The 18,169-nt window shown below is 37.2% G+C and overlaps 1 protein-coding gene across 1 annotated transcript in view; it reads right to left on the reverse strand.

The window, feature by feature from the left end:
* Window positions 1–494: 494 nt before the first annotated feature.
* The window catches only part of TFEC (transcription factor EC), a 97,552-nt gene continuing 79,877 nt past the window's right edge, over window positions 495–18,169 (reverse strand). Inside the window, exons 4-8 of the mRNA XM_050906228.1 lie at window positions 16,111–16,225; window positions 15,187–15,243; window positions 10,099–10,174; window positions 1,801–1,948; window positions 495–875 (exon numbers count right to left, since the gene is read on the reverse strand). Of these exons, the coding sequence (XP_050762185.1) occupies window positions 495–875; window positions 1,801–1,948; window positions 10,099–10,174; window positions 15,187–15,243; window positions 16,111–16,225 (777 nt within the window). The remainder of the gene's footprint in view (window positions 876–1,800; window positions 1,949–10,098; window positions 10,175–15,186; window positions 15,244–16,110; window positions 16,226–18,169) is intronic.

An 18,169-nucleotide genomic window follows, 5' to 3' on the forward strand; every position in this document is an offset into this window, starting at 1 on the left:
TTAAAACCTGTAACATCTCTACAGTTCCCAGTTTAAATAGTTCCCTGTTGCTTCACATTTTGTAGAATTTTTAGTTATGTAAAAAAAAGAAATTAACAAATGACAAAAACTCATGTTTACAGCAGAGAAAAGTGAACACAGACTGAAGAGAGAGTTTGAATACACTTTTGTAACATGGGTATTCCTTTTGTGGTAACCATTTTCATTGTGCTGTAAAAAGTCATGGAATGATAATAAAAATGTTCCCAGTAAAGAAAGATTTGTGCAAATGTCGGCTGTGAACAGAGGATGTGAATCTGGGGCAAAAAGTGATACGAGTTCATGTCCGTCTCATTTTCCCATGAAGTAAGGGCTAATTTAAACCCTTGCCATGTAGTAACACATCTTCACAGTGACTCTCCTTATTCATATTTAAAATAAGCACAAACACCATGCTTACGTTCAACTCAGTCTTTTAGCAAGTGGTTTAGAGAAGTATGAGGCCCTTTCTGCTTTTATAAATCATCTCCATCATCTGTGCTAAAGCTGCTTCTCCTGCTGCTCTCTTTCGATGCGGCTGGGGATGCAGAGGACAAGAGTGGGTCTGTTCCAAATGGTGACACTGTGTCATCCAGTAAAATTTCCTCTAGCCGTTGTTCTTCTTTTAAAGCTGCGCTGAAGGACAAATCTGTGAAGTGTGAAAGTGGATCAGAAAAGGCTGTGGATCCATCACAAACATCAGAATTTGGTCCATGTGCCAGAGGCATTTGTTGAGAGTAGTCTACAGAGTTCTCCTCTGGATAAGACTGTTGCTTGATGACCTCTGCAGCTAAATCGACAGCACTGAGTGAAGACATGATAGGAAGGCCGTGTGCACGTGCCTGGATCTCTAGTTCCTAACATTTCAAACAAAAACAATTAGATAATGACTTTAAAAGACAAAACAGTGTCTTCAGAACTATTGCAATAAGTATACTGATCGTACATGCAAATTAATTATACCTTTTGTCCAGTTATGAGACTAAGCTTTAAAATTTTCTTAACCTATGAAAATTTGCCACTTGAGTGTTTTTCTTTTTATTTCCCCTCCTGTAGTTAAGCAACCGTCCTATGGGAACATAAGAGGTAGGACAACCTCTCTAAAACCATTGCATACTGAACCCAATAAAGGTGACAGAAAAATGTTGCAGCTTTCTAGTTCATTATCCACTGCTATCCAGAGAAACAGAAGATACTTTACTTGATGATGCTTATAATATACAAATACATGTGTAAATCACCATATATAAGATGGTTGATTTTATGTCTGTCTGTCTGTCTATCTATCTATCTCATCTTCATATGTGTATTTATTCAAATCTTGCATTTTAAGCCATGCAGGGCTATATTCTGCTGCTTCATGTCACTAGCAGATATAACATGGCACACTATACCCAAGGAATTGTAACGTGTGAAATGGTTACAAAGGGAAAATGAAAATACTGAAGGAAATTTTGTTTCCAGTATTGATTTTTGGCTGCCGGGATATACTTTTTGCTTCCTTTTTTGTCTTTCTCTGGCTCTAATATGTACATAAGGAAAATGTTTGTACAAATACTTTATTAACTTTCCATGTATTCCTTTATGTAAGGTCTAATTATCAAAAGAACTTCCTAGAAATCTAAAAAATACCCCCTCCCCAATATACACAGCAATAAATAGGGAAAGCCAATTCATTTTTAATAAATGCCATTTGGGGAAAAATGATATAGATTAATAAAATCTGATGAGGGATAAGTACTGAGAAAGCTTTGTAGTTCATGGCGACGCTCTTATACAAACCTGAATTCGGAGTAGAAGTCTTCTGTTAGCATGCTCTAATTTCTTCTGCCTGTGTTCTAATTCTCTGGCTCTCTGTTGTTCTTTTTGTAGCCACTTGATGTACTCCACTGATGCTTTTAAAATAGTTCCTTTGTTCCAGCGCATATCACTGCAGAATGTAGAGATAACCTTTTCACAATTGTGCATGTCAGCAGAATTCATAAGAACTTACAAAATCTTTTACATTAATATGAAATAATGATTTACATGACTATTATTCACTCTTAGATATTATTGCTTCTGAATGGAAATTTTAATAGAATAGTTAAGAAGCCCTTATATAGTAAAATTAATCCCAGAATGAAAATAAGTGTCAAAAGAAAGTAATAAAGTGACTTTTTGTGGGAGAGCTAAATGCAATATCATGATTCTACCATTACAGTTTTTATATTTTTAGTGAAAATTGCTTTTATTATTAACTCTAAGATTAAAATCTATGTGCGGTATTTCTGCATTAATGAACTAGGAAATATACATTACTGAGGACTTAAGCCTAAATTTTTAAAGATCATTTTGAATATACTACTCCTTTTACCTGGCTTACTAATGAGGTTGCTTTTATGCTTGTTGAGAAAAAAATGGTCTGTGCTGAATGCCGCTCCTCATTGATGACAGACCAGACAAATCACACTTTTGTAACCATACTGGCTATGGAATGACAAAAAACCCGTTCAAAAATCTTGAAACAATATAAACCAAGTTAAAATCCACAGCTACATGCAGATCCCAACTCAAAATAAAAGCCTTGCAAAAAAATAAAATTAAACCTGTCCATCATTCAGGCGATCATAGTTTAACTTCCAGCTTTCAAGCAGTCTTACTAACAACAATACACTTGTTCAAATGCATCTGTTCAAGGACTTTCATGTACCCATTTATCAAGTTACCATGTATTCCTTTATGTAAGGTCTTGGAAGCCTTGGAACAAGAATAAAATTTGTTGAAAATGTTAAATTTCTAATAAAGTTCAGTATTATATGATACAGGATGGGCCCGCTGCATTAAATATACAAACAAAAGGGTTTATCCAAACTATCCACTTCACTGCAAGATGGCTTAGACTGAGCACAAGATTGGCAGAGGTTCTGGTGCTATAAAACAACCCTGAGAAGGAAAAAGCTATTTAAACCAGTAAGAATCTGAGGTTGGGAGTGACAAGTAACCACCTTAGTGTATTTTTTTTAGTACCTATTCCAAATACATATACGCTGGCCTTTATAGAGTCAAAAAGAAATATAAATTATACTCTAGTCGATCATCACTTTCCTTTATTCCTTGGTTGCTTTAGTTAATGAGACTTGCTCCTATTCACACACTCACCTACAGTGAGTAAAACTGTGATCTGGAGTGGTTCTATTGCAGAAGTGTCTATGCTGTACATTCAGCCTCTCAGAGTAAGTGCCTAAGGAACCTTGCACCCTTACCCCAAGGCTAAGCACTCTTAAAGACTTCCACCAAGGCAGTTGTCTTTCTACTGAATGTACAGGGCAAAAGCCAGGCAGGTACAGGATTTAGGGACCCAGACCACCTGGCCTTTCCTGATGGACTGTACTAGGGATAAAACCTTATGGAGCTGATAGCTTTAAAGATGCTCAGAAGAATACGCAAAATTATTTGTGATAAAGCATCACAGTGTTTAACCATATCCTAGAATTTAGAACTTTGCTAGAGATTTGGGAGAACCAGCTTTTTGATCAGAGAGGGCTTGAATTCACGTCTCTGTCCTCTCTGGGCAGCACACAAACTGCGGGGCTCCAGCACACTGGGACCTCCCCCTGTCTCAGTGATGTGGGCCAGGAATGCACAGCTTTCGGGATTAGAAGGTGAGGAGGTCAGAGAGAAAACAATTATTGTCTCAGACCCTGCTGTCTACCAAGCCAAAACATCAGAGGCTGCTCGCTGAAGTGGGTATGTATTCTCATTTAGACATTCTCTGGTCAAAAAACCTAAGGGTTTTTTTGGGTGGGACTGGCAGCCGAGAGCAGAACCTGTCTCCCTCATGACAGCTAAATCATCTCTTGGCAGTCCCTCTGCCTCCTCCTTCCTCTCCCTATACTTCTTGCCCAGGTGGGAGGACAGAACATTTTCGTGCCAGCATCCCATGGACTCCCTCCTAGGAGAGGACTTTTACCTCGCATGTGGGATACCTATGTTCAAACTGTAAAGGTTAAGGAAGTTTTTAGTACACATGATGCTTATTTTCTGGACAAATCTTTGACTGCCATCACCACATTACAATCTTGTTTTCTTCAGGCCTCTTTGGAAATTCAGGTAAAATACTGAGAGGTCCCTATTTATGCCTGAATTGCAGTGGAGTTTGAAAGGCGGCGAGGTGCCTGTCTGTCTACACCAGAGCATTTCTGAATAAATAGGAGGAGCTAAAGTTAGGAGGCCAACATTTCAAACTGGGAATCTCCACTGCCATCTCAGATATGAGCTATATGTGCTATATATAGCTCAGAATTACAGTAGGTTTTTGTTTACTTTCAAGTGAAAACGACCGATTTAGGACATTTTCATGACAACTTCGAAAAGTGCTACAGTAATAAGAATACCTATAGCATAAACTCTGGAGGAACACGATCTGCCTAGGCAAGGGGGGTCAGCTCCTCCTAGCATGTAGTTAAGACAAAACTAAGCTAGTTTTGGACTGATGGTCTGAACATAAAAATGTAGCACTATGAAATTAGAAATTAATCCATAGCTGGCAAAAGGGAAATAATTAAGACATGTAACAGCAGGAGAAAAATATGCATATATCACATATTTGGCAAATATTTCATAGGGATTTCACAAACAACTTTGTGTCAGTAATAAAATGTTATGATTTCAAAATCAAATTCAGACAAAAATATTTTCGGTTAATCTTTCTGATTGACTCATGAATAAGCCATATATTCATGACTGTATTTGGAATCTTTTTGTAATGAAATTCATTCATGTTACACATAATCGAAAACCTTTGTGATACTGCTTACTTTTAGTTCATGTTGCCTTGCTGGTTTGAATTTTTATGTATATGGTAATGATATTTTTTCTCATAGGTTGAAATAAATCTTCACTGGAGGGCTAATTCCTGGATTCAAACTGCCAGAGAGATGGATCTGGTCAGTTTCTGCATGAGATACATACGGATAGATATCTCTTGTGGTAATATTGACAAATTTGAGAGGCAAAACTATCATGGAGCTCTAGGATGAAAATGCTGTGGTTACTATTATCATTTAAGAGACTGTTATTTTATGTGTGTGTGTGTGTCTGTGTCTGTGTCTGTGCGTATGCGCATATCCCACGTATCTTCTACATCTCTACTCATATATACATATACTGGTCAGTATCTTATTAAATGAGGAATATTGAAGTTAAAGCTTCCAATGTCTGAAGGCAACACAGCAAAGGATCAGCTGGTGACCTTAGAAGTCAACATGTCTTTCACTCTGTGTCTCTCTATTTATACCAGGATCAACAGAAAATACTGAAGATGTCTGTGCTGGTTCTGCATTGCGGACACTCTCCATCCATTCTAACCCAGAGCACCACACAGCAGAGCACAGGACAGCAGTCACAGTCACATGGAGAAGCAGAGGCTCTATGCAGGTGTGCAGGGTTGGAAGAGTAGCAATATAACTAGTGAGGAGGAAGGCAAACGGCGGGGAATAGCACAGGGGAGGTGCCTGCATAGCAATAGTCTGCAACGCATCTAGCTCTGCTTAGCAGGCAGGCAAGCAGATTCATCTATGATGGGAAGAAGAAAATACATCAGCATTTGAAGATGGATTAAATCCAAGCACAGCAAGTGCATAAGAAGAATTCAGAAATTCTCTGATCAGTTAATGGTTTTCTGTTATTTCTCAGAAAATACTGAATTCTAAATTGGGTGCAAATAAAGTTATCTGAAAAATGATAAAAGTGGCACTAGGAAATTGTGTTTTTTGCTTTTTAGAGATTTATATATTGTGCTTGCTCAATATATAATAGACATAAAATTTGAAATTACAAGGCCTACAAACCCATTCGAGAACCTTTAAAAACTGAGCAGCCACTGGCAGTTTTTAGTCCTTTTATTGGAAACTACTTTATAAAAACAGACAAAACAGTTGCATACTTAACTGTTTTGAACCTATGAAGTTAGATATAGATCAACTAGTTTTTAGAGATGGCAGGAATTCTTTTTTTCATTTTACTCTTTCACTGTCTATTAATTCCTTTCTTTTTTTTTAATTCTTCATTTTTACTGTATGTGTGTAAGGCTCCATCTTGTAAATACTGAAACACATGGGAAACTGTACATGTGAAACAAGTCAGTTGAGAGCAGTAAGAAGTTTTGCAGTCTGGTCATCAGCAATGACCTCTGCAAAGGAGGATCGTGTCTTTGTCTCTGTGTGTGCATATGGTACAATAATTTGAAATTTTTAGCAAGCTACACATATGTTATATAGTTTCATTAACACAGGTCTACCACACTTTTAACATGATTTGCATGGAAAAGTAGCAAATAAGTAAAAAACACATTGTGTTTTATTAGTCTCTGAACCCTAGCTCCTCCTAACTTTACCAGCTGAATCTCTCTGCCAATCTCAAGTGTCCAGACCAAAACATCTAACTCTCACCCAGGAGAGTTTCTCATTTAGGAGAAAAGAAACATAGCCATGAGACTGATCTTCAGCTCATTTCCATTAAGGTAACTTTGTTGAAGTCAAAGGACCTTCACTAGTTTACACAAGTTGAACTCCTGTAGGAAGGACAAGAGCATCCAATCATCTAAGATTAAAACTAATTAACGAAAACAGAGTTTGGGAGAGGGTAATAGTCACAGAGTTTGCCAGCCACAGAGCAGTTACTAATAACAAATACATTTGTGAAGTTCAAACTGTGTTTGCAGACCATTTCTTTCCCTATTTCTGAGAAATTAGCTGTAAACTATGCTTGCTCAAAGAAATACTTTGAAGGACTTTGTACTTGTTTTGATGACCTGCACGATTACAAAGTGTATTCTCCTGAAAGAGGCAGCAAGTTTCCACTTTATAATAGCATGAGCGTATGCAAGCTTTTCCTTTACAAGAAACGTGGTCACGCTGGCAGCTAGCAGATCTGTCCACAGACAACAGAGAGAAGGTCAAGCACAGGCAGATGCAGAGAGCAAAGAGGAGAGAGTGAGAGTAACCCACTACTTCTGCCCAAATCTTCAGTGATTCTCTTAACGTCCCAGTTCTGTAAAATGACTAGAATTCTGAAAGGAAAGATTTTTTCTTCTTAGTATTTCTGACAATTCTGGTCTGGCTACCATAAAACAGTTCTTGCGTAGGCATTTCCAGACTCAATCACACCTAAAAAGTCGATTCTGAAAGGCTGAACACAAAGGAACCATGAATGGAAAGGTAAGTATATTTAAAGGAGCAGGTTATGAGTTTTTCAGCAAAATGTGACTGGGTATTTGGAGCCTTTTTTTAATTCTATTTTTTAATTATTCTGTATAACTGTTTTACGTTTCGGAATCATCTACCACTTGGATATCTAAGCATTGAAAATTAAACAAAAGAGTCAAAGTTCTTTGCAACTTATACTTATCTCCATTTTCTAATGCTGATGAAGTGAACTTAAAACACCCATTCATTTAAGCAATGTAATCCACACCTTTCATCATTAAATTTAAAAAAAAAAAAAAAGTGGAAAGAATAGGGGTTTAAGTCAGTCAAAAGAAAGTCCCTGCGGAAGCTCTGCAGGAGCCAAACAAGTTCGCTGTATAACTAACAAAACAAAAGTGAAATAAAAACCCCACACGCCACTTCTAAGAAATATAAATCATAAAAGGTTTCCAAATAGCATCAAAAATGTCCTTTTCTGTTCCTGAGTCTGAATGTAATCTTCTTGAAGCAAGCCATCTGGGACAGGCATGCTAACCACAATGGCTTCGTTATAGTAGTATTTGCTCTTCAATGCAAAGGCTGATTTGCTTCACTGTCATTAGTCCAAGCATTGGTAAGGTTTCTCCTTTTACAGCTAAATTCCCACTATAAGAAGAATCTTCTAAAATCAATATGAGGTGAAAATGCTATGTGTGATAAAATGTTACAGATAAAGTATTGTAAGAGATGATACATCTCTTTCTTTCAAAGGAGAAGGGGGCAGATTGGGGGCACAGTCAGGTGTTACGAAGGAAAAAGCAAGAACTGAAAGAGAGGGTAAGGACACTGAGTTACCATTTGGCAACACAGGACCACACCAGAAAGAAATAATTTTGATCGGCTCAACCAACAAAAGAACATAGTCAAATTAATGTACTTCCACCTACAAATATTAAAAAAAAAAATGTTTACACTTCTTTGGATCAATTTAACCTGGCACCAAGCTATAGCAAAGTTATGTTATAACCTAGTTTTTCAAAAGCGTCCAGCACCTTTTGATGCCTCTTTTTTCTTAACACCAACTTGAAAGCTTTTAAATAGGCCTATTTTCAAAAGGATTACTGATTACCAGCCTTTTGAAGACAGCAGTCCTCAGAACGTGAGACACTTAATTTCACCTTGTGCTTTTGTAAACAGAAGCCACTTTGGGGCTGCCACACTGTTGAACTCAGTCATGAGTTTGCAGACTAAAACAAGAAAAGGCAGTGTCTTCAGGATCTATACCTGAAACTTTTTCATCAGACAACATCACCAAAATCTGTGGGTAAAATCCATCATCCACTTACTGGAGCAAAATTACAGGTACAGATCATTCATTTTAAGAAGAGCGTAAGTGATTGCTCTAGGTATTAATGTTTTGAGTAAGTTCATAAACTAAACCTGAATCCACACCAAAACATGTAACTGAAACACCTCTGTAGGCAATCAAAAATCACAACTGGAATTTGTTCCTCATGCCCATTTCTAATTGCAGTATAACTTGCTTCCATTATTGCTTTATAGCTGCAAACCAACAGTGCCATCCACTGTTTTTCTGAGAAATCTTTCAATCATTTGCCCAAATTGTCTTGAATACTGAAAGATGCACCAGCAAAATTAAAACTCTTCTCCCGGTCTCTGTTTGCAATGGATTATATGTGGCCAAAACTTTATTTAGGTACTTAAAGCACTTCTTCTTTTAACTCAGCTGTAATACCTAGTTCTATATTAATAACAAGAACATGCCCATTTATCTAATCTTGGGTGGATGCTGTAGAAGGAGCCGAGTTCGTGAATTCTCTAAAATGGATGTGGTATGTTAATGTTCTCTCTGGTGGTTTCACTCCAAGTGGTTTGTTATGTCAACCTTGTACTTATGTAAGTCTCACACAGCTTTATATTGTTATAGAAATCCTTAATATAATCAAAAGTTTCTTAGTCCTAAGGAAAAAAAAAGGCTGAAATATCAATAGATGTTTTCATTTGAAGTATCATGCAGGTCTGTATTGACATGCAAATGATAAAGACAAAATCTGTATAATCAATTTTATGTGAGTCATAATCATGCAAGTGCATGGTCTTAAGGCTTCCCTGAGTGACACAAGAAATCTAAGGCTAAAGTTCAGCGTTAAATATCACACTGAATTGTTATTGTTAATCCTGCAATAGGCTTTCCTACTGAGGCAGCTTTTTTCAAATTGATGACAAATATAAGCTTTAAGGGAATGCAGGTACAGTTTAAGTAATATGTATATTATGTTACTGTAAGTATATGCATTAGTATAAAACAATATTATTATAGCAATTATAGCAATTATTATTTTTATCCTTGCATTTTAGGACTGTTGTTTTCCCTGCACGGAGTGGAGGACTTGAAAAATGCTCAGTCTACAGACCCTTAAGCTGATATTTTTTTTTTTTTCTTAGGCAAAGGGCAGACAGTGACAACATGCATTTTGTTTTATCCCACTAGAGGGCCCATGGCAAGGGCTGAAAACATCACTCCTTCCTTCTCCAGAGACACCACACAATTGCTCCCACGGACAGAGAGCTGGACTTTCTGTTGTTTGGCTTACCTTCTTTTTTTCTTCTTTCTGGTTTTGTTTGGTTTTTTGTTTTTTTTCCCTGATGTGGCAGTCTCTCTTAAACACCCTGGAATTGCTTTCATTTTATTATCCTTTAACATAAGTTTTCCCAACAGGCACCAAAAATCTGTCAAAGGTTTGTTACTTTAACAGCTTGATCGGAGCCAGTGACCCAGCATGGAAGATTTTGTATCCCATTACTCAATCCTATAGCCAGTATGTGCAACTGTCTTTTTTTTTCCCTGTATTTAAACTATAAACATTATTATAGGAAAGACTGTTGAACTCACGGATCATTAGACTTGGGAATGAGTGTGCCAAGCTCCTTGATTCGGTAATTAATATTATACCTTCTTCTTCTCTCAACTGTTAAAAAGAAACAGTTACTATTTTTATGGTGAAATATTCTTGGAGAAATTCAACATAAAGCATTTTAATTAGTTAAAAACAAGTCAGTCAATGTACAGAAAATTTCTTCCTCAAATAGAAGTCCCAACATGATCTCTTACCTGTCTCTGACTTACTGTCAGGACAAACTTCATAATTAGTACCGTCTCTGTACCTTACCCTACCTGTAGGTTTCTCCCCCATTTACAACTAGGCTCCTAGAGAATGAAATAGTCATATATTGTCTAAATGTGAGCTAACGCTTCTTTTTTTCTGATGTTTATGTATCCTTTCTCCACCCTGCTCCCACACACAGGAGTTTTCAGCTTAGTGGAGTTTTGTTGATGCTTCAACAAGGGCACAAGACAACTCATCCAGCATTTCATATTTTGGCAGAACTTCTGCCACAGATCACAGTTAACAGCTTCACTGTCCCTTATCTACAGTTATCAGCATTGCAAACCACAGAGAGAACATAACTGCAACCATATCCCTTCACTGAAACAGAGAAAGATTGTGTCCCAGAAACACTTCATCCACAGCACATCTGTATCCTTCAGTGACAGACAGTACAAGGATGTTTACAATAACTTCTAAAACACACAGGAAATGAAGAAAAACATAATTTAAACAATAAAAAAATATTTTCTATTTTTAAATTTATGCTTCTCCTAAGACAAACTATGTATGGTATCTTGGTTTACTTGTAGTTTGGTTAGAAAGGAAAAAAGAGAAGATAAGCCTCTTAAAATTAGTTCCACCTCTCTGTGCTCTCAATCCACTTTATCGGCATTGTACTGGTATCCAAACTGGAGTGTGTGAGCCTTCTCTGCACAAAGGGTCTGCCACCTTTCTGCCTCCCATTTCACTAATTTAGAGAGAATTCTCCTCTGCTTCCTCACCAGTTTGTCTCCAGCTACCTTTACTTGCAGAAATTTCACATTTTCTAGTGGACAGGTCCAAAGGACATCTCATCACTTTGGGGGATTTCTTGTATATAATTGTGACATAGAAAGTATATTCAGTGAGAACGTAGTCCCATTGTGGTACTGCTAGCTGTCAGAGACCAGCAGTGATGTTGTACTGGTGCGAACTCGCACTTTTGTCCACTCCCTCCACTTTGTACTTTAACTCAATCCAGACCTCAGTGAATGGACAGGATTCAGCTTTGGTCCTTCACTAGCATTGCATTGAGCTGTTTGTCTTATGCCTTGCTTCTTGGAAGACATTACCTTGAGCTCAATATGCTAATGCCACTGTACTCTGTCAGATCAGACCTGGCCAGCCTAGAACATGGGCAGAATGGATACATGGTCCCCTCGTCCATGTATGGAGATGTACACTTGAAGTTTGATGTCCTAATTTTGAATGTAAGCACAAAAAGCCCAGTAGAGCTAAATCAGAAGTGTGCAGCCAAGGGTGGCCTGGTCGGTCTTCCTAGGCTGACTTCAACCTTCTTACAGTCATACAAGCATATCACTTTCAGTCCCAGCCCCGCCACATAGATCACTTTTAGTTCTTTACTTCTTCCAATACATAAAGGCGTTTTTTCTTCCTGTCTGTGTGAGGCTCTTTTAGGTTTGTGCAGCAGTCAGTTATTTCCTCCCTAGCTGATTCCAGCTCAGGGAGCTCCCTAGGTGTTATTATTTACCCTGATGAAGTGCTTTGCCTTGGTGAGACGTATTATCTTGTCTACTCTCTCTGGAAACAGGAATTGCACTCAACAGGTTAAAGCTTCTCAGGTTTTGTAGTCATGATTCACATATTCAGGAGACAGGGTTATAATCCTCCTGAGCGTACTGTTAAGTGACCCCTTGAATCCCATTGGCATGAATGTGCTGGATCTCATAGGAGAATATAATGTACAAAAGCACATAGCAATTGAACAATTTAAAAGATACATTTCAGTTATGTTGGCAAAATGACAGGGTGTCCTAGTTTCGGCTGGGACAGAGTTAACTCTCTTCTTAGTAGCTGGTACAGTGCTGTGTTTTGGATTTAGTGTGAGAATGATGTTGATAACACACTGGTGTTTTAGCTGTTGCTAAGTAGCGCTTATTTTAAGCCAAGGACTTTTCAGTTTCCCATGCTCTGCCAGCAAGCAGGTGTGCAAGAAGCTGGGAGGGAGCAGAGCCAGGGCAGCTGACCTGAACTAGCCAAAGGGGTATTCCATACCATGGAACGTCATGCCCAGTATATCAACAGGGGGCAGTTGGCTGGGAGGGGCGGATCGCGGCTCTGGCATCGGTCAGTGGGTGGTGAGCAATTGCGTTGTGCATCACTGGGTTTTTTTTCCTTCCCCCCCCCCCTTTTTTTTGTTATATTCCTTTTCATTACTATTATTATTATTATATTTCTTTATTATTATTGTTAGTATTATATTTTACTTTAGTTATTAAATTGTTCTTATCTCAACCCACGAGTTCTGCCTTCTTTCCTGATTCTCCTCCCCATCCCACCGGGAGCGGCAGGGGGGGACGGGGAGTGAGGGAGCGGCTGTGTGGTGCTTGGCTGCTGACTGGGGTTAAACCATGACACAGAGCAAACAGAGTTAAAGAATATACATTAACTATACAGTCACATGGCATAATAGCTGTTGTTTAATTAATATTTACATTGTGGAAAAGCTCTGCCAGGTACTCGTCAAAAAGTAGTCAATTAAACATTGACTATAAAACAAGGCAAAGCAAAAATTTTCTTTACAAGTGGACAATTACAGAATTCTTTTTCTTTCTATTTTTGTAGCTTTTCCTGAAATTAGACTTCCAATGGTTATGCTAGTGAATTAGGGGGGGAAATTTTGAAGCTTGGAAACATGTTTCAATAGAACTTTCCTGATTTATATCTGTTACAGTTCCAGTGGTATCCTGAGTTATCAGTAATATTTCAAATATCAAACTATACCAAAGTCAAACCAGAAAATGATTTTTCAAACTACATGGTCAGGATGACCGTATAACGAACAAACATTACACCCTTAATTCTTTGTCTGGGGGAAAAAAAAACCAAACAACAAAATACATTTAGTAATGGTTTAAACGCTTGCTGTTACATGAAGAAGGGGTTCCATTTCTTAAATCTAAATCCCTTTTCATGGTTTCTTTGAGCATCTAACCTTTCAAAAGGAACTTTTTTCTAGTTCCTCATTGGTGTGAGAAGGTACAAGAACATTTCTGTAAAATGTAGACCTTAATTCAACCTGAAACATGAATGTTTGTATAATTCTGATCAAGTTTCAAAACCTGATTTTTCAGACCATCTCTAAAAAAACTGGTACTCATAAAAGAGTAAATCACACTAAAGCCTTTATATGTAATGCATTAATACGTCAAAGCCATCAGATAGTAGAGCTATCTCCAGAGAGACTTTGAGCTCTGAAGTGTACACTTGGAGCCAAACCAGAAGAGATGTTTCATGTCTGCATGCTATCATCCTGGCATACAGCCTTCAGCTTAGTTGCCAGTGATGAGGGACAGTTCTCAGACATGTCTTCTGTGTTCAGGAAGGATGATCTTAGAGCCAAAATAAACAATGGAGGCAATGGTAAGAACTGGCATCCCTAATGTATGCGTGTGCCTGTCTTTCCCCTTGCAGTTCCAGACAACTCCTACCCACAGCCTTTCCTAGTCCAGCAAAAACTCCCCATTCCTGCCCAAACAAGACAAGCAGCAGCTGCAGTGGCACTTCAGAGAAGATGTGCTAGCAACAGGCCTAAAAATCTACATGGTCTGTCTGTAATCCACAAAAACGTACAGACAGAAATAAGGATGCCTTCTGGAAGGTCTAAGTAACAGAAAGTTGTCCACAGTGGTTGCTAGCACATTGTACAAGTGGATGTATACTTCCAGGTACGTAACTTCATGCAAGTAAAGCCATGAATCCCTCTAAGATTTCCAGAATAGCCAGAGAACCAAGATATAAATAAGAGAACAAAGATTTAAATAGTGGCTATCAACTAATTACCAATTTAGGTTTAAATTCATAGAATCATAGAATATCTCAAGTTGGAAGGGACTCATAACGCTCACCGAGTCCAATTCCCAGACTATTTGTGCTGGGAAAAGTGGAAAGGAGAACTGGAAAATGTAATTGCTTTATTCAACACTTTCCAAAAAGAATCCCTCAGATTTTTTGTTTCAAATTACTCTTTAGAGGAAAAAATTGCCTAATTTTATAGGCAATCTTCTTTCAGCAATAAAGCCGACTTTTTTTCTATTCTGGATAAAACAAAATGTTGTTTATTTTTAAAAGTTTAATATTTAGACACTGAACTATTAATTTCACTGTGTTCTAAGCCTAAATTGCAGAAGGCTATTCCTTTAGACCTGAAATGCCTAACATCTGCACATGGCTGCACTGCTCATCATAAAGGAAACACAAGTATATCCCAGCCTTCAAAGGTTAGGGGGCTTGTGTATCAGAGTAGAGTCAGAGCACGGTGAGTCTCACCCAGTCCTGCCCTGATCTCCTTTTGTAACATACGATTTCCACAACTTTAAGTGCTTAACTAGCGTTTAGATGTTGTCTGATATCCTCTGTAAATTTTTTTTCCTTCCCATCACCCATAGAGAGATACAGCACCTCACTTGGGTGCTTCAGTAAGTAAGGTGTGAAGACTATATTTTCACTGTTGTTTTTTTCGTCATCTGCCTCCTTTCTTGTCTGTTTTACACTGTAGTTCTTAGAGACAACATCAAGTAAAGTGTGCAGGATACATGTACAACTGTAGAATAAAAACATAGTAGCAGGAGATGATGTGGAAAGAAATTCATTACAATATGCAAAGTATTTTGAAAGACAAAATCAAAGACAGAAATTAATTTCAGGGAAGAAAGCTCTGTGGTTGGCTGTGTTTGCAGACTGAGTTCAATTTGATTACCCTGGTAAGATGCTGATCTAGAAGAAGAGCACAGACATGGTAGCTAATGTATATTATTTTTGCATTCCCCATACATTCCATTTAACGAAATGGAAGATGAACATATACTTACTGAGATTGTGGTTATCCTTTTTTTGTCTCTCCTTTGCCATTGCTCGTGTATCTGCTTCTGACAGAAAGTAACATTTATTAAAACAGTCCTTAAGTTGCAATTCCAGTACTTCTTTCACCTTTTCAAAATGGCCTCTTGTTACAAAAAGCAGCCTTCTAGTCTTTTTACTTCATTACTCTTTTTATTATTAAACAAGATCATAAGCAAATCTATATTCTACCAGTACTAAATTTTGAGCAAGTCTGGCAGGTTGCTTAAGATTTTTTATTGCACATTTTTTATTTAAGAATATAGAAATGCCATGGAGGGGTATTTTTCTCCAATTTGCTGTATTTTACATCAGGATAAAACTTACAATGCACTAATGTGAATATGGATTTGTATATCCCATAATGCAAGACTTAATCAGATTTGTGAGATAGTGAACAAACTCACTGTTTCCTCTGAGTGACACTAATAAACTGTACATGGTTGTTAGCATTCTTTGGATTAATTGAATGTAACTTTTAAAGTTGTTAATCCACTAATATAGATTTACCTTGAATAGCCTTATTGTAAGGTTTTAAAAGAACCATTTGTTCTACCCTGGAACGAATTTAATGGATGATAATTTATTTATATCATTGATCAGGAGCCAACATGTGGAAGAATCCACTATGTTTCCTAAAATAATTAGGCTTATTAGGCGCATGATGTTCATAAAAAACAGGGGGCAAACATGGTTTCTGAATTGCTAAAGGGGAGAAGAGGAAGAAAACATTTCTCCTTGGTCTTTGTTCTTTTCCTTAAATGAAACTACAAACTGCAAAATTCTCAGGAATTTAATTATGGACATCTATTTCATGGGTAAGATTTATTCAACTTTTAAGAGAAACACCGTCACTTCTGCAATTGTAAAATACTAAAATCTCAGAGTTTTTTTACCTGTGAGTTCCCTTTTTACAGGTAGATTAGCTGGGCAAGAAGCATTTGTGAGACCCATATTAGCTGGTGCCATTCCCTGGTCACTGTTATATATATCCAAAATGCTGCTAGATAGCTTGAGGGGTAGGGGGAGGAAAGAAGAATAAGAAAAAAAATAATATTAAAATAAGTTAAAGACTTAAAAGATTTAAAAAAAAACATAAATACAAAGAGCAAACTTCTTTGAATACGAGTCTGGTGTTCCTTAGAAGGAGCTGTGTATATGTGTCTAAAGGGAAAGTTTACTGTTACGTAGTATTAAGTAAAATTGAAAGTGAAAGGTCACAGTCTGCCACTGTTCCACAAGCAGCTTTCTAAGTGCCGTTTGTGTGGATTTCAGATGCACAGTGATGGCAGGATATGGCCCCCAGTGTCTGTTTTTCAATTACTTCTACACCGTATTTTCCAATAACAGGATTACCAGAACTGCACTTCAAACATGAATTAGGTTGAAAGTAAAAATAACCTTGCTGGTTTTGACCTACTCCCCAGTGATTTTTTAACCACACCACTAAACTCCAAATTGGTACTTCATACTGCGCCCGGTTTAGCAGTATAAAGATTCAGTGACCCAGTTAGATGCAATAGTTAAAATTAGAGTGGACAGAACATCAAAGAACATGCTTTAAGGAAAGAAACTGCTGTTGTCAGGATAGACCAGATAACCTAATGGTTTTAACATGCATAACACACATGATCATGTGTACCATGATTATTACCTTCCAAAATGTAGTATAACATTATTTAAATAAACCCATAGGATGCACTTAAAGAGAAGTAAGGTTAAAGTATGTTTCTATGGATTCCAGATAATTACCCAAATATTACTTTTACTTGAATAATTTTAGACATCTGAAATAACTGTAAAATATGTAAAAGTTTAGTAAGGAACAGTTCAGGCTTTGCTCAGTTTCTATGACCGTATAACCAACCTTTCAGCATTGATCATTATCTTATATGTTTCTGTATGTTCATATGAAAACAGCTGTATAAAAAGAGTCCAAGTCCAGATTCACAAAAAAGATTTGCATTCCTATTGCCTTCTAAGGCAATAAAAGTAACATATTTTTTTCATTTTATCATGCATATAAAGTTTGTGCTGACATTTTTTTTTTCTTTTGCGGCCAACACACAAGGACTTAGAATTGAGTTTGGGTCCACCTGGGCAAAAAGAAAGGGGGGGAAAAAAAAAAAGGTGGAAAAAGTGGGTGAAAAAAGTGAGGAAAATTGTGGGTAAAACTACTGACTTCAGATTCAGACAGAAAATCATGAAAGGAAATTAGGAGTTACTTAAGAAAATTGTTTTTCATAGACAAGAAAACATGTTTTTACAGATCTGCCCTGCACCCATGGATCCTGAAACACCCTGGAATTTTTCAGGCAGGCCACTGAGAGACCATCCAGAGGTCTGCTGGGAACCAGCTTTTTTTAGACTCTGATCATTTCTCTTCCTGTAGAGACTGTAAGCTTCACCACAAGTTATTTTGAATGGAGACACTTTCCCAATGACTTGCTCAGTGTGAAATTGTTCCATGGCAATGCTTGCTATATTTTTATATTAAATATGAAATTTTAAAGAAATTTTATTTTTAAATAATGATTTTACTAAATTAACTAAAAACTGAATTATCTGAGAACCTAGTTTGTGTTAAATTCTCCCAGTTGTATAACCTACAATGAAATAAAGCAATCAGAATTCTTTTTGCATACGCATAAATAACACATTCATTTTTAAAGTCGCAGTTTATTGCTTAGGAGAACCAAAAATTCTTAAATACCATTAGAAATCACAACACCAAGTCAGTTTGAAAATCTGCTTACGTATTTGATCTCTCAGTGAAAATACTTTTTAAAAGAATGTTTGGAATTCGGTTGAGTATTACTCAAGAACAAGCTATGTTTAATATGCAGGATTTGAACGCTAAACTCATTCACACGTTAAGCACCTTTGTTTCATTCCAGAGTGGTAAACTGACAAGTATTACAGAATTCACTGCAGCTTTACCCTTGCATTTTCTTT

This window comes from Gymnogyps californianus, chromosome 1 (assembly GCF_018139145.2).
Source record: "Gymnogyps californianus isolate 813 chromosome 1, ASM1813914v2, whole genome shotgun sequence".
NCBI classification, from domain to species: domain Eukaryota; kingdom Metazoa; phylum Chordata; class Aves; order Accipitriformes; family Cathartidae; genus Gymnogyps; species Gymnogyps californianus.